This window comes from Cheilinus undulatus, linkage group 7, assembly GCF_018320785.1.
Source record: "Cheilinus undulatus linkage group 7, ASM1832078v1, whole genome shotgun sequence".
NCBI classification, from domain to species: domain Eukaryota; kingdom Metazoa; phylum Chordata; class Actinopteri; order Labriformes; family Labridae; genus Cheilinus; species Cheilinus undulatus.
The window spans coordinates 27797154-27811763 of NC_054871.1; the positions used below are offsets into that span (position 1 = coordinate 27797154).

Here is a 14610-nt window from a genome sequence, read left to right on the forward strand (position 1 = left end):
GAGCTGTTTGTCCCAACAGGAATATGGATCCTCACAGTCAACACATATTCCCTTTGACTCGACAGAGTTGCCGTCCTTCCTACACTGTAAACTAGATGGATTTGGAGGGAATGTGATATCTGATGCTTATCAAGACTGATAAATGTCAGCAGCAGGCATAAACTGCACCTGTCAGGATGATGTTGGGAGGTAAAGTGAGAAAATGACTAAAAGAGAAAAGCTGGTGAGCAAGAAAATAGGAACAGTAAAGAGATAGATGTGTGCTATCACACATCTGCTCGGCTCTTCGGCACACGCTGTCAGAATAAACGCCATCGCAGATTTTCTGTGGCAATCATCCATCGCCTTCTATATGTCGCCTTCCCGGAACATGCACACAATATATGAGCAAAGATAGTCTCCTGTGGACATTTTCAATTACTCGGCACTGTACGGCAGTAGGGGGGATTAATCTGCTCGTTTGAATGCACGCCACACTTAATGGTTTAGCTGGTGTGCCGTGGGCCACGGCTGTTAGCCATGCTGGTATACATTTAGGCTTTTGTGTATCCCTCTCCCCACTCTCTGCTGCAGCAGAAGCCATTTCTAAATTGCGCTGCTCTCACATCAAGTTGCTCTGAGATTAGATTTTCACAGAAGAAGGGCTCACAATAAATTCTCGAGTCAAACTCTAAACTGATTGTGTAATCATGAGTACAAAGCAACTTTAAAGCATTTGTAAAATAACTGAAATATTATATATTATATTATATAATAAACTATTTGAAATTGATTAATATTCAAACAGATTTAAGAATATTATATGTATCCTAAAATGCCTTGTATTTTCCTTCCTAAAATAAACCTGTATGCTTTTGGGCTCTCAAGACTTAAATGCAATGCAAAACCTTTAAAATAGCTCTGTAGTAAAACTACTTTTTGGCTGCTTGAGTACAAAAATCAGACCGTCCATTGTTAGCTACAACAATGATGTCATTTTTCTCATAGCCTTATCTGAAAATGCTCCAAAAAGGCTTAATTTGTATATAAGAATAATAAATACAATCAGTTTTAAATTTACCCCCAAAGTTTATCTTGCTATGAGCACAAAAAATAAACACAACAGTGTGGCTAATGTAACTGGATAGAAATAAAAGATGCAGTAGGGTCTTAAAATGTGTTGAGCCACAAGGGTCTTACTAAAGGTATAAAAAGTATTACATTTAACATCAGATTTTCTGTATATACTCTGTTGAAAATGAGTGTTTCCAAGCACAACAGGATTTTTGTAGCTGAAAATACCAATCGGTTCTTAACCCTGCCAGTCATATGTGTTGTGAAAACAGGATTGAAATATTTTGATTCATGACATCTCTTAGCAGATAAAGTAAGTTGCCAAGAGTTGCTTGACTATATAAACATACTAACTCATGTGTCTATTAGAGTTGTAATAACTTCCTCTTCATGTAGTTTCTATGTATTCATTGCCTCCATCAGACTGTTGACTCATTACTGTAAGACAGATGACGGACGGCTGTCCTTTTCCTCACAGCTATTTGATTATATGAGTTTCAGTCCAGAGCTGAATCGATAATCTGATTAACTTGGCAAACACACATATACTGTATACACACACACACTGAGCCACACCCTCACACACAACCCAAGGCTGTGGAATGAATTCTTGAGTACAACGGTCATTTAGTGTCTATGTGATTTAGCTCTTTCTCTTTGCTGCAAGGCAGACACACTCACACACAAACACACATAGAAGCATGCTGTGTCTGAGATGCAACTGATGGGGGAAACAGTGATTAGATTAGGAAGTACTCTGGCTCTGCCTCTCCTCTCTCAGCCTTGTTCTCAGTATAAGTGCTGTGCTGTAGGTTTCTGTTCTTATCGTATACCTCCAGGCTGTTTAGAGTTTTTAAAATACCTGTTCAAAAAAGCCAATATTACCACTTCCTGCCTCAAACCAGTTTTAATTAGAATGTCTGTGAGTTATATGAAACAAGATTATTTCAATGCGAGAGGATTTGGGGTAGTTTAAGGAAAATATTCTTAGAAATCACTTTTGGGGATTTTGGTTTAGTCAATTATGTTCTTCACTGTTTGTTTTTATACACATAACAAACATACCCCTTAGTTTGCACAAGTAAGGAATAGGGATGCACAGATACTAGTATCGGGTATCGATGCTGATACCAAGCCTAAGTACTCATACTCATAAAAATAACTGCAGATACTGTACTCTGTGTCATTTTAAAGCAGTGGTTTTCAAATGGCATGGTGTCAGGACTCACCACCACCCTCTTATTGGCCAGTCACAACCCAAATTTGTAAAAAAATTCAATCGTAAACAAGTGTTTTTAATAGGAGAGAGGCAGTTTTGACTTGAGATCGAACGAAAAGCAGACGAAGCAAAGACAGAGACACAGCCTCAAAATAAAAGCATATCATAACACAATTGAGCATAGCACAATTTTTTTTTTCCAGGCAGTCATCCACGACTCAGTGAACATGTCTTTGCAACCCACTTTTGGGTCCCAACCCACCAGTTGAGAACCAAGGTTTTAAAGCATGATGTTAGCCTGTCATTATGTAAGCAGTGAAACTGAGGCCATGTCTGCAGTTTGGTGAAATGAAGATGACAAATGTAGAGGAGAATGAAAACCATAAACTGATAAATTGTCAAAGGAGGGATAAAGAACATCTGATAAAAAAATTAAATGAGCTTTTAAAAAGATTTTTAAGAACAGTTATGGTGTTATGAAGTACTTATAGTGAACTTGTACTTATATATCATATCAGTGCATCACTATCAGGGAATATACAATCGTTTTGTTGTGGGTTGAAATAGTATAACACTGCTGACTCGCGTATCCCTGACCTGATATATGCAGGTGGGCACAGTAACAGTTGGACAGTTGAGTTATGTGGTTCTGTGTATTTGTGCATGCTTGCACGTGTTTGTTTATGTACACATCAGTGTGTTTGAGCCCTTTTTGCTAAAGATAGGAGACAGCCTAACTGAAGTGGCAAGTTGCCTGCACAGGTGCGTGGCTGCTTTCACCTGCCAGCTACTTGTGGAGGTGGTGTCCTCGCTTCATGACACATGGTGCTGACTCAGATGGATCAGGCTGCCTGCTCTCCTTGCCTCACTGTCTGTCCACTGTCCTCCAGCCTCCGTCACAGCCCAGCAAAAAGCAACTCAGCCCTGACATGGAAATGAGCACAAACTATTTCCTGAAATGCAGTCAAGAGTATTGACTATTTTTGTCAGTGCTGTTTGGTTACACTGACAATCGTATGTATATTCATTCATTCATGGAATAGTTGCAGTTAGTTAAAGCTTTCAGGTTAGAGCTTAATGAAGGCAAGGCAAACATGATTTCAGTGTTGTGAAAGATGGTGGCAGGGAGAAAAAAATGGATGGGGAAGGATCACCCTTTTATGGCACATTAGATGACAGGCATGATGTAGCCTTTTTGCTCCTTTTCTTTTACTCTGAAAGCGTCTTTTGTGCTCACCATCTTCAGAAACAAGGTTAATTCTTACTGAATACGCCCTACATGTTGGATAGATATCATCTCCACTAAAACCTTTAACCACACTAATGACATTTAATTAAGCAGAGAATCCCATGTAGGGGATGAGACGGTGATTTAGCCTCCTTAATCCACCAAAATGTCTTGCTGAGGGCCTCGACAGTGATCAGTCCTATCCGTCACACCCAGGGATTACAGCAGGATGGACAGCAAGGCACAGCGAAGGCATGTTGCTGATTTAACTGAGCTGGGAGCAGAGATACTAGCTGTAGCAGCAGCTAGAAGAGGAACAAAGACTGGCAGAGGTGTTGATGGGGATTTAGAGATGTTCAAGGGGAGACTGCCGTTGAGATGATGGCACTGCTTTGACTTTCAGCCATGGATTGGATAGAGAAGTGGGGGCAGGGGCATCGAGTGAGGGACCGTTCCTGGCGCAGGACTGAAACTAGGGAAACTGTGATGAGGACCGAAGAGGGCCAGGCTGGGGCAAGGGCTGAGGGACAGGGACTTTGGTTGACAGGCAAGGCCAGGTCTTTACTTCCAAGGCTCAGTCCCTGTGCTCCAGGCTTCAGCCAAAACAGCCCAGGCAGGTGTCCAGCTGATCTCAACCCCGCAAGGGAGGAACTGCAGAGCACCAGTCACTGGAGCTGCACAAATTGAAGTGCCATCTCCAGAGTCAAGATGCTCACCAATTTTCTGCATGCGTTGGTGCAGAGTTGGGATTCAGCCAGTGGACAAATGGCTCTAGTTCCGCCTACAGTTTGGCTGAGTAAAAGGAGACTGTAGTGCGTATGTGTGAGAGAGGAAGTGGCTGTGCATGTATGGAGCTCTGCAGGTCCTCAGTTGTTGTCCTTGAAGGGTATTCTGTCTTTTGACTGCCCACAAAGCAGCATGAAAAAGTTTTTGAGAAAAGTTCTGAGAGAAAAGTAATGACACTGAATGAGTCTCAAAAGAGTACAATGAGTTTCCAAACATTAGTTTTGAATATTTCAGTGCAAGAAAAGGCAAAACCTTTGTTGTACCAGACTTAACATCCTTTAGAAACAAGTCAAACTGAAGAATACTTCAGATGGAAAAAACACTTGAAATATTCTAAAATGATCTGTCATTTAAATCTTTATTATTGTATCCATCCTATCTCTCATAGCCCTCGAGAGCAGACTGTTTTCTGTCATCTCCTGACCATTGACCTTACACAAATGCGTGCAGATTACCCAAGAGCTGTGAGGGAGTGTGTGGGAAAGCTACATCGATCCTAGTGAAAGACTGAAACATCACAAAAGAGAAAGAAGAGAGGTGGAAAGAAGTCAAGCCAAAGTTAAATGAAAAATTGCTTACGCACACGTCTTGCACAGTCTGGAACATTTATTATTCCTAGTCACACAGAGAGAAAAGAAGAGGAGGAAGACAGAGGAAGAGAAGAATCCATTTGGTAAAGTAGATGCAGATCGATAAGACTGGAGGCAGGCAGGCCAGAGTGCAACAGAGGAGGGGTGTGTGACGCTGAGGATCTGTGATGTGTGTGTGTGTTCCTGCGTGCATGAGGCGTCCCAGATTACTTTCCCTGATTGATCCAGCCCAGCATCCGCCTGACCTGCAGGACGTTTCAGAGCTTTGGAAGATGTTGGTGGAGGTGGAGAGATGGCATGAGGGAGACAGCTAGGAAAAAAGGGAGCAGGGAGAGAAAAATAAAAATCAATAGCGCAGAGAGCATTACGGGGAACTTTACTGGCCAAGACTCAGAGATAGTAAAGTCGTATTAATCTCTTTGTGTCTCAGTTGGTTTGATAGGAACTCCAATTCAGTATCACTAACTCCAATTCAGTATCACTCTGGGGAACTAAGGAGTGTCACTGTGAGTTTAACAGCATAATGGTCACCTCTTTTAGAACAAGAAAAAGGAGAGAAAAAGCACAAATCATCAGTAAGTTTTTTATATCTATTTTTTGTTGTAAAATAGCCACATCTGCCATTAAATTTATCATCATATTTTTGAATTTTAAAAAGCCAAACAATGCTAAAAGGGAGAATGAATGAGATGCATAAGGCATAAGGAAATCACAAATAATATCTGAAGCAAGATGGTGAGTCGCAGTCTAGCAAGTCAGATGGTTTCATGCTGGCTCCATTTTATAGCTGCCAGGCAGCGTGTCTATCAGCAGAGAGATCCTGCAGCATACTGTCTACTCTGCAGTCTCAACAGCCTCCATCTATCCTGGCCAAGTCAGGCTAAATTGATTGTCTAGGCTCTGTAAGAAAAAGGGGGAGGGAAGCTTACGCTAGGCCAGCAATATAAAGTGTTGGTTTCATGGTGAGGAAGCAGCAGAGGAGTGACAAAGGTAAAAATAAAGGACAAAAAGTAAGACACAAACTACTTTGTCATCCATTTTTAGCCGCTGTGATAAGTTAGGTAGGAAGATAGAAACTGATTCATATACAGTTAAGCTGAAAGAAAGTTGCCTTTGGTATATTTCCACTGTGAGAGGTGAACAAATGTTTACTCTCCTTCCTTGCTGTCTGTGGATAAGCCTCGTCCTGTTTGACTGCAGCATCCAGACACCATTGGCCGGATGCCCAAGGAGACAGGAAGCACTTTTGTGGAATCAAATATTAATGGCATTATAGAGTGTATTGATTATATAATAAGTTTTCCCAGCATCCGAGCACAGACTGAAATGTATTCCCTGAATAATTGAAAATGTATCCATGAGCGTTTTTCATCTCAATGGTTGCTGAATGTAATTGCATTGCGCCCTTATTCCAGTGTTATTTGAGATTTTATCAGAAGATGCACACGTGTGTGTTCATGTGATAAGCAAGGACAGCAAAAATATGAATACAAAACTGTGTGTCAGTGTGTGTGTGTTATGCCTGATATTGTTTTTTTTAATCGAATGGTTGAGCATTAAGCACTGAGGAGTATTTCAAAAGTGCAACACGGAGACTTAAACGCACTTCTGAGGAATGTAATAGTCCTTTCTGCCGACATGATGCTCTCATGCGCTTTATGTTGGCTGTTGAAATGGAGACTCATACACATCTGCTTGCTGCTTCTCACATTTTGATCACCACATTTGTACATGCTAAGACAACACTGCACCGTCTGCTTGCTGCGACACACCATTCCCCTCCACACTGACATAGTGTGTACAATGACGGATTTGCAGAATGGGTGAAAAATGCTATTGATGTTTCACCTCTGCCTAACACTTTCTTTTTTCAGGGTAGATTCTCAACTTTACATTTAACAGCAGGCTGAACAGTATGCTAACTTCTGTCTTTTTAATAGGATTAATATAGTTTTACATGACTGTATGTGGTAGCCAGTATGAACACCATAGCCTCAGGACTGGTTTTTGAATGGGGCTGACCTTGAAAAGCTCAAATTTGAAAACATGAATTACATTTAAGATTAAAACAAAGAAAAAACCCGTTTTTACTTTTTCCCCACTCAGATTAATGAGTGAAAAAGTATTTGTATAATTAGGACAACCATTAATCAATAGTTACCCTTTGGCCCTTGCCAGACTAAAACAAAGGTGGCTCAACCTGCTTTGTCTGTATGGATATGCCCAAGATATCTCAATATTCACCGTAACCTGTCAGCAAGCAGAAACAATATTCCTTGTCCTCTTTTCTTCCCTGACCTATCTGCCCTTCTGTATCTTCTTTTTCCCTTTTAAGCTGACAGTTCACTCTCATTTAGACCTCCATTATGCATTCCTGCCTAAGTTTACAAGACACATTGACAATAGAACATGTACAGACTCTCTCTCTCTTTCCTCCCCCACCACCTCTGTCTCTTTCTTTGAAGTATTGGAAGTGTCTTCCCCATTACTCAGCCCTTGCTTTTTTCTTCCTCCACCCATCTGATCCCTCACTCCCTCTCCTCATCTCTCTGAAGGAGTAAATGAAGGCAGAGGTCATCCCTCCTCTTTTCCTCCTCTCCTGTTAAATTGGCTGCTTGTAGCATCTGTAGATAGCTACAGGCATTTAAGCCCCCCCGCTCTGAAGAGCTAGTGAACAGACTTTCTGCTCATTTGTGGCATTTCTGTCTCTTCAACCACAGGCTTGTTTACCCACAGAGAGCAAGAGGGAAACCCTCATTATAAACTCTGCCAAGGTCATTGCAGTCACCACACCAATCTGCTGTCTTCTACATACGCATGCAATTCTCTTCAAATGATTGAAACAACTGGAGGAAACATCTCACCTCCAGTTTTATCCTAGCAATTCCACATTTTGCACAAAGAAACATTTAAACAATGTGAGACACAAAACCTCTAAATTAATTATCATCCCATATTAAAAATTTCAGCCAGGCAAACCAGGCAAAGCAAAAATCCTGAGCCAACTTTCTTTGTTTTAGTTTGACTGGTGGCATGACTGCAAAGGTGTAACTGCACTTTTTTTTCCTAGTGACCACCATTTTCCCCTTCATCCCTAATTTTCCCCCACTCCCCAAATCCCACCACACCCCCTAACCTTCTAAAGTGAGTGTATGATGTTGATGGTGGGCTATGCATCCCTCCCTCCCTGTGCTCCGCTCCATAGGGGTCGACAGAGACACAGTGGCGTCAGGCAGAGCTCCCACAGCTCCAGGGCTGGGCAGAGAAGGGATTGCTGACACAGCCAAAGATGGTAAGGAGACTACTGCTGCCAAATGGATGGCACAAGCCATTTTACACACCCATGAAGTAATATGAACTGATATTATACTGTGTTCACATAAATATGCACTGGTTGGTGATGCTGCTGACTGAGACAGTTGGGACTAGAGCAGAGATTGATGGACGGCAGTTAGTAACATTTTTTTAAATGAACATTAACATGGGTAATGTAGTATTTTTTCATTCAGTCAGAATCATGGTGCCCTGTTGTAAGGCTGAGCGATTAAACAAAATTTTGATGAAATCAGTGTGGCCTAATTTTCAATTCACAGAGGGTGTAGTTTTTGCTGCAGAGATGTTATGCCCTTCACATTAAGAAATTATTCAAGTGTCATTTTTTAGAGAAATTTGCAAAAAAGTCCTTCTGTCCATATTGTATTTTTTTTTCTTAATGAAAATGAGAATGACTTAACAATGATTGTTTCCTACAATGAAGCAAAGCATATCAAATTTGCAATGTGAGTCGAAAAAATCGCCACTAGATTTCTTTTTTACAAAATCATTCAGCCCCTTTTAGACTACAGTTAGTTTGGTGTTATGTTACTGACCGGAGATCAGTAAGCCTTACTTTCTGAAACATGTTCATTATTTATTTATAAAGACTGGCAAGTAAAGACAGTGTTTAAAAGTGTAATCCACATGTGTATATATCATGTTTCTTACTATGACTTAGTTTGATTTATGAAAATACAGACTGATAAAGCCACAGATTTGTTTTTACCGTTCAATCTACACTTCAGTTTGTGTGATGTTACTGACTTTCATATCAGTGTTTACCCACACTCCTAAACTGAACTTAATTTGCCTAGCTCCTTGCATTCATAAAAACATGCAGCCCAAAGTGCTTCACAAAGAACAGATGGACAGGAAAATCAATAAAAGCAGAAAAGAGCGTTAAGACAATTAAGCACAAGGTTAAAAAAATAATTTGGTAGAAATTTGTTATGTTGTCAAAATAGCTGCTTACAAGCAAGGTTATTATTGTTATAACTAAATAAGTAAAACTAAAATGTTTAAATCATTTCAGTTTACTGAAATTCAATAAAAAAGTAAGCTTTACCAAAAAAGAAAACTAACTAAAACTTAATTGTGTGCTTAGAAAACTATCTAAAATAAAATTAGGGACAAACATCCTTAGTTTTATCCTCTGACAGCAGTATAAAGACTTGCATGTTCACCCAAGCCTGGGGGGACTAGTATGGCCTGATTTAATTGAAGAAGACTTCACACAATGGTTAATTTTAAGTCTTGAGTTTTATTAAAAAAATCTTATTTAAATAAATAAAATGAAAAGAGTAGAGGAACTTGTTGGAATGTGTTTTTAAAAAAGGTGTATAATGTTTACTTTCTAACCCTTCTCGACCCTGATGAGTACCCCATATGGCTAAAAAAACTAAAACTTACATTAAGACTAATAAAAGCGAAGCTATCAAACAAGTAGTAAAAACTACCTAAAACTATTTTAAACAATTTATTACACAAAGTAAAAACTACATAAGAATAAAAACTAATAAAAATCCAAAACTATTATTATGACATTGCTTACAAGGCTATAAGTTAAACAATTCAGTCAATTTACCACTGTGATTGAAGTAGATAATAAATATATGTAATTCATATTGATTCATTCATCGTCTAAATTCATCCTAACGTAGACCTGGCCTAAAGGAAGGAACTGTTCATGTGTCATCCAGCAAATATTGTTTTGGTTATCATATGGAAGGGTTTTTTACTTGTGTTTGTTTAAAAATACTAGTGCTATCAGTCAATTTGAAAAAATATATCTAATTAATTATAGACTTTGTAATTAATCACAAGTAACTGCAGGGCATGCTTTTGAATGGCATCAAAACTTTGGAGATTGAGGGCAGATTGTCTACTTTCTAGTCAATCTAGGGTGGTATTCACTTGTAGAATATGGATTTTATATTTGAAAAAAGGTAAGAATTAAGAGCACAGAGGATTTTTTTGTGTTTCAATCAAAGTTACAAAGCTATTTTAGCCGGTTGTGCGATTAAGATAAGATATTCCTTTATTAGTCCCAAAAGGGATCATTTCAAATTTACCGCAGCAAGAGTGGTGTCAACAAAGCACACGAGAGTAAAAAGAGCTTTCTGTTAGAACAATGAATAAATACAAAATAGGAAATATAAAAATGTAACTTAAAAATTTAAAAAGTATCAGTAGTATTTACAGCTGGTACATACATGTTATATATATTACGGATTGGATAGTGGAGATATTTATATGTGCACCTATATACACATACATACATGTGTACAAATTATACATATAAAAATAGTTTATTGCACAGGGATTATATGGAGCAGTTTTTGTTGTGGAGCCTAACAGCTGCAGGAGGGAATGACCTGCAATTCCTTATCCTTCACACTCTTTGGGTGGAGCATCCTGTCACTCATGGAGCTCCTTAGTGCAACAAGAGTGTGTATGAGGGGGTGGGAGACTTAATAAATCACCATCCTTTCTTTAATCGCACTTTTCACTTCTGTGATTAATTAATCAAAAAAGAAGCAAAAATTTTGACAGCACAAAAAAATACATACGATGAGAAAAAATTGCAAGTAGATGATTTTCCTAAATCACTCAGCCCTTATAAAACATACAAAATAAAATTCTCAGCATTTATAGAGAACCTCTTTTCACACTCCATTTTACATCTTATTTGTCTTTTTCCCCATTTTTCCAACACAGTGAAATTTATAGTGTTATTAGAGTTCAAACATTGTTGCAGTCATGTAAAGTCAGTGTATCATTTTTAAGATGACAGCTTGAAGAATGACCATCAGGTGTCTTTCATTTCACAAAAGTGACTATTTTCAATTCTACTTCACACAACTACACCCAGTCTGCATTAATTACTTTTAACCAGACCTGGGCTGCAGCCTCTTCCTCCTACATGAGAGGAACTACGACTTGTGAGTAAAAGAAGATGCATCTTGAAGCTAAGAGCTAGAGAGGGCTGTGTGTTGTACCGAGTCGACAAGACATGCCATGAGTTCTGTCCACAGCTCTGTGCTCCACAGTGGGAGAGCAGGGGCGGCCAGAGTGTTCCCAACCAACATGAAGTGGACCACTGAGCAGCACAAATGCTGGTGGGCAGGGACAAGGAGAAGAATATAATTGGCCACTGGGACTCGGCAGGTCCCTGTTAATTAGAGGCAGCCATTTTGGTGTAAAAAAACTCCTCAGAAAGCGTCCCATGGAGTTGAAAGTCTCTCTGACAGAATGGAGCTCAGCAGGGAATGTAAACAGATTTAATAAGGCCCTCTCCAATCAACTCTGTTATGGCTAGATACTATTCTCTCCTTCCTCTCCGCTCTGCCTCTCTCTCTCTCTCTCTGTCTGTCTCTCTCGCTCTGTCTCTGTATCTCTGTTGTGGTGAAGCGGTGAGTGAGGAGGAAAGGATACTGTCAAAAGAACAATTTGCATGCAGCTCTCATCTTGAGAGCTTTTAGACATCTCCCTGTCTGTTTGTTTTTCTGCTGTGGGCTTGAGCCATTGTTCTCTCTCTGCATGTGTGTGTGTTTAAAGATGCGCTCTCTCTGCAGATGAATGCATAGAAGCATTGGCATGTGTGAGTGTGTGTGCATTTGTGTTAAATGAGAGTATGGAAGCAGTTTCAAGACTGACATTTTGTTGGTGCCGCTCCTGAACACTCGGATGGAGAAAAAGAAGAGAAAAACCTACAACCTTTTTAAATATATTCCTCTGGACAAAAAAAAATGCTTTAACTCACTGAAGCCCTCTTCAACCATTAAATGAAATATAATTTAAGAAAGAAATTGAGTACTTCAACAAAGACCATGTGCTTCATATGCAGTCTTTATATTGTCTCTGCTATAGTGACCTGATCAAATCCCTCTTAAATAGACTATTTGCAAATTCAGGCTTATAATTTCCCTTCAAAATCTCATAAGCATGGCTACTTTCAATGATCTTTTTAAACATTATACAGCTATAAGGTAGATACAAGAAATTTTCATCTGGCCTGTAATAACATTTTTATGTAATTGTTATTATGTGGCATTTCTTCATTACAAAGGAGTTATTGGTTTGCATGCACTTCTATTCATCTGATCATCTCTGCCTACCACTACAAGTAGGTGGAGAGATGAAAGTCAAGTGATTAAAGTCAAGAAGTGCACACATTGTAAATGTCTACAATGGTTTTAAGAACTATTTCTGGACAAACTGGGAAATTTTTAAAATCTGCTTTGAGCTATATTATTAGAACACGGGTCCAGTCTTTTGATATTCCAGAAATAGAGCGAAGTAGGACTTGTGTGCCGTTTTCTCCTTTTGCTAAAACCAGCCCTGCTTCCAAGTGCAGCCTGTCTGCGTGTTCTTAAGAATAGTTAAAAATAGACGGAGAGCTGAATGGTTGAACAGGGGGAAGGGAGAGATCTGAGTGATGTCTTTAAAAATTTGATTGAACCAGATTAAAGAATATTTGCATCTTAATTTGGATTTCAGCATGTTAGGTCATAGCGGTGCCTGCGCAGCAAAATGACAAGAAGCTGTGAGTTTGTGCTTGAACAGGCATGGATGTGGATATTCTTCTAGGGATTTGAAATAGGTTACTTTGGTTTACTGTGTGCAGGTCTGCTCAAATATCAGTTCAGACATATTGATTTTCTGTTAAACATCACCTTTTTTCCCTTGTTTTATCTTCCCACCTTGTAGAGATTCATTTTAGGTGTCTTTTCTCTTAACATTTGCAAAACACTGACACACTCACACATATACGCAACAAAAGCCATTAATTTGATCAAACAAATGTTTTTTATGCAAATGAATGAATAATTTTCCTTCATGCGTCGCTTTTGTTGGAGAATAATGTCTGCTCAGAGTGTTTGTATAAAAAATGTATCAGAGTGCTCTTTTAGAAAAGCGAAGTGCAACCTTCCACCCTCCTCCTCCTCCTCCTCCTCCTACTTTTGACTTTCACTCTCACCTTTTTTGCTGTTTTCTCACACTTACCACAAGCTCATGGTTCCTTTTTTAAACTTTGATCTGTTAGACCAGATATAAAAACACTTTCTCTCTGTCACAGCAGCAGCATCAGCAGTCAAAACACAGGCCGAAGGGCAGCTCCTCTCAGATCATGCTAGAGATCCATTTACAGCCATACATCAACTGTCTACGTTATATTTAACTGTTTAGTCTTTCTCTGTCTACTGTGTGGTGTACTTCTCAGTGTTAAGACATGTAAATGTGATGTGTAGAGTCTGTTAACTGTATGTATAGTCAAAACATCAATGTTTTGCATTGTAGTGTTTCACCAGTTTGAAAATTTAGTGACCGCATCACTGCTCATACATTTAAGGAAATTTAATTCCTGAAGACAATACTCTTCTTAACTTTGTCTTTAAAACCTTTTTTCACATAAGACCCAGAAATATAATTTCAAATTAAATTTGAGCATATATTTGAAATTGCAGTAAAACTCTGCTCATTACATTGTAACATTATCACAAATTAAGAAATGTAAACAGAACTGTGAAAAAGATCTGTCACAGCTGACTAATTTTGAGACATGCCGTTTCAGATAAAAGAGCAAGAATTGTTCATTTGGTAATTCCAGTTTTGTTTGTGAAGTGTAAGATTTTCCACATGTTCTTTGTTTCCCACATATTATTGCTTAAAATAGCTCACAGTTTTATTCTAATAAATGCCCTCTCTCTCCCTCTCCCTCCCTGGCTCTTCTCCTCCTTTCTCCTCTTCCCACCTCCTCTTTGCCTTGCTCCAGATCATCAGTAACATGGAGGCTCCAGTGACAAATGGCCCCAGTGGAGGAGGCAACACAGCCAACGGGCCAACCACCAACAGCCGTGGCTGCCCCTCACCCATGCAGACTGGACCCACAAATGACGACAGCAAGACCAACCTTATTGTCAACTACCTTCCCCAGAACATGACCCAAGAGGAGTTCCGCAGCCTGTTCGGCAGCATCGGAGAGATCGAGTCCTGCAAGCTGGTTCGCGATAAGATCACAGGTAAGAAGACTGCCTGAGCTTTGCTAGAAAACTTCTGTTTCTATTCTCTCAGTCTCTGCTTTCTAGAGTCTGTAACAAACGTTGAAGAAATGTATAAGACACATAAAGTATGTTAGCTTCTGTACAAGGGCTGTCAGTCTAATGGGGAGCAGATCAAATATTCAGCTCTTTGTTGTTACTGAAATATAGTATGTTTAAGTCCTCAGCCCACAGAGGATATCCAAGCTGCCAATGGGCAAGAAGCAGGGTACACCCTGGACTGGTTGCCGAATAGCCTGATGCATTCCACACTGGATTGTCTTTTCTTTACAGCAACCTAATTTCCAACTTTAATGTTGTACATTGAGCACTAAATTATCATGAAAAACCGTGCAAATTAAAGCTGCTGGTAGTCTA

The 14610-nt window shown here is 39.4% G+C and overlaps 1 protein-coding gene across 3 annotated transcripts in view; it reads left to right on the forward strand.

Annotated features, from left to right (window-relative positions):
- Positions 1–14610, forward strand: part of elavl4 (ELAV like neuron-specific RNA binding protein 4) — a 93355-nt gene that overhangs the window by 28558 nt on the left and 50187 nt on the right. For all 3 annotated transcript variants that reach the window (XM_041791004.1, XM_041791006.1, XM_041791005.1), the window contains 2 exons: positions 8082–8168; positions 13968–14214. In XM_041791004.1, coding sequence (XP_041646938.1) covers positions 8082–8168; positions 13968–14214 — 334 coding nt within the window. The remainder of the gene's footprint in view (positions 1–8081; positions 8169–13967; positions 14215–14610) is intronic.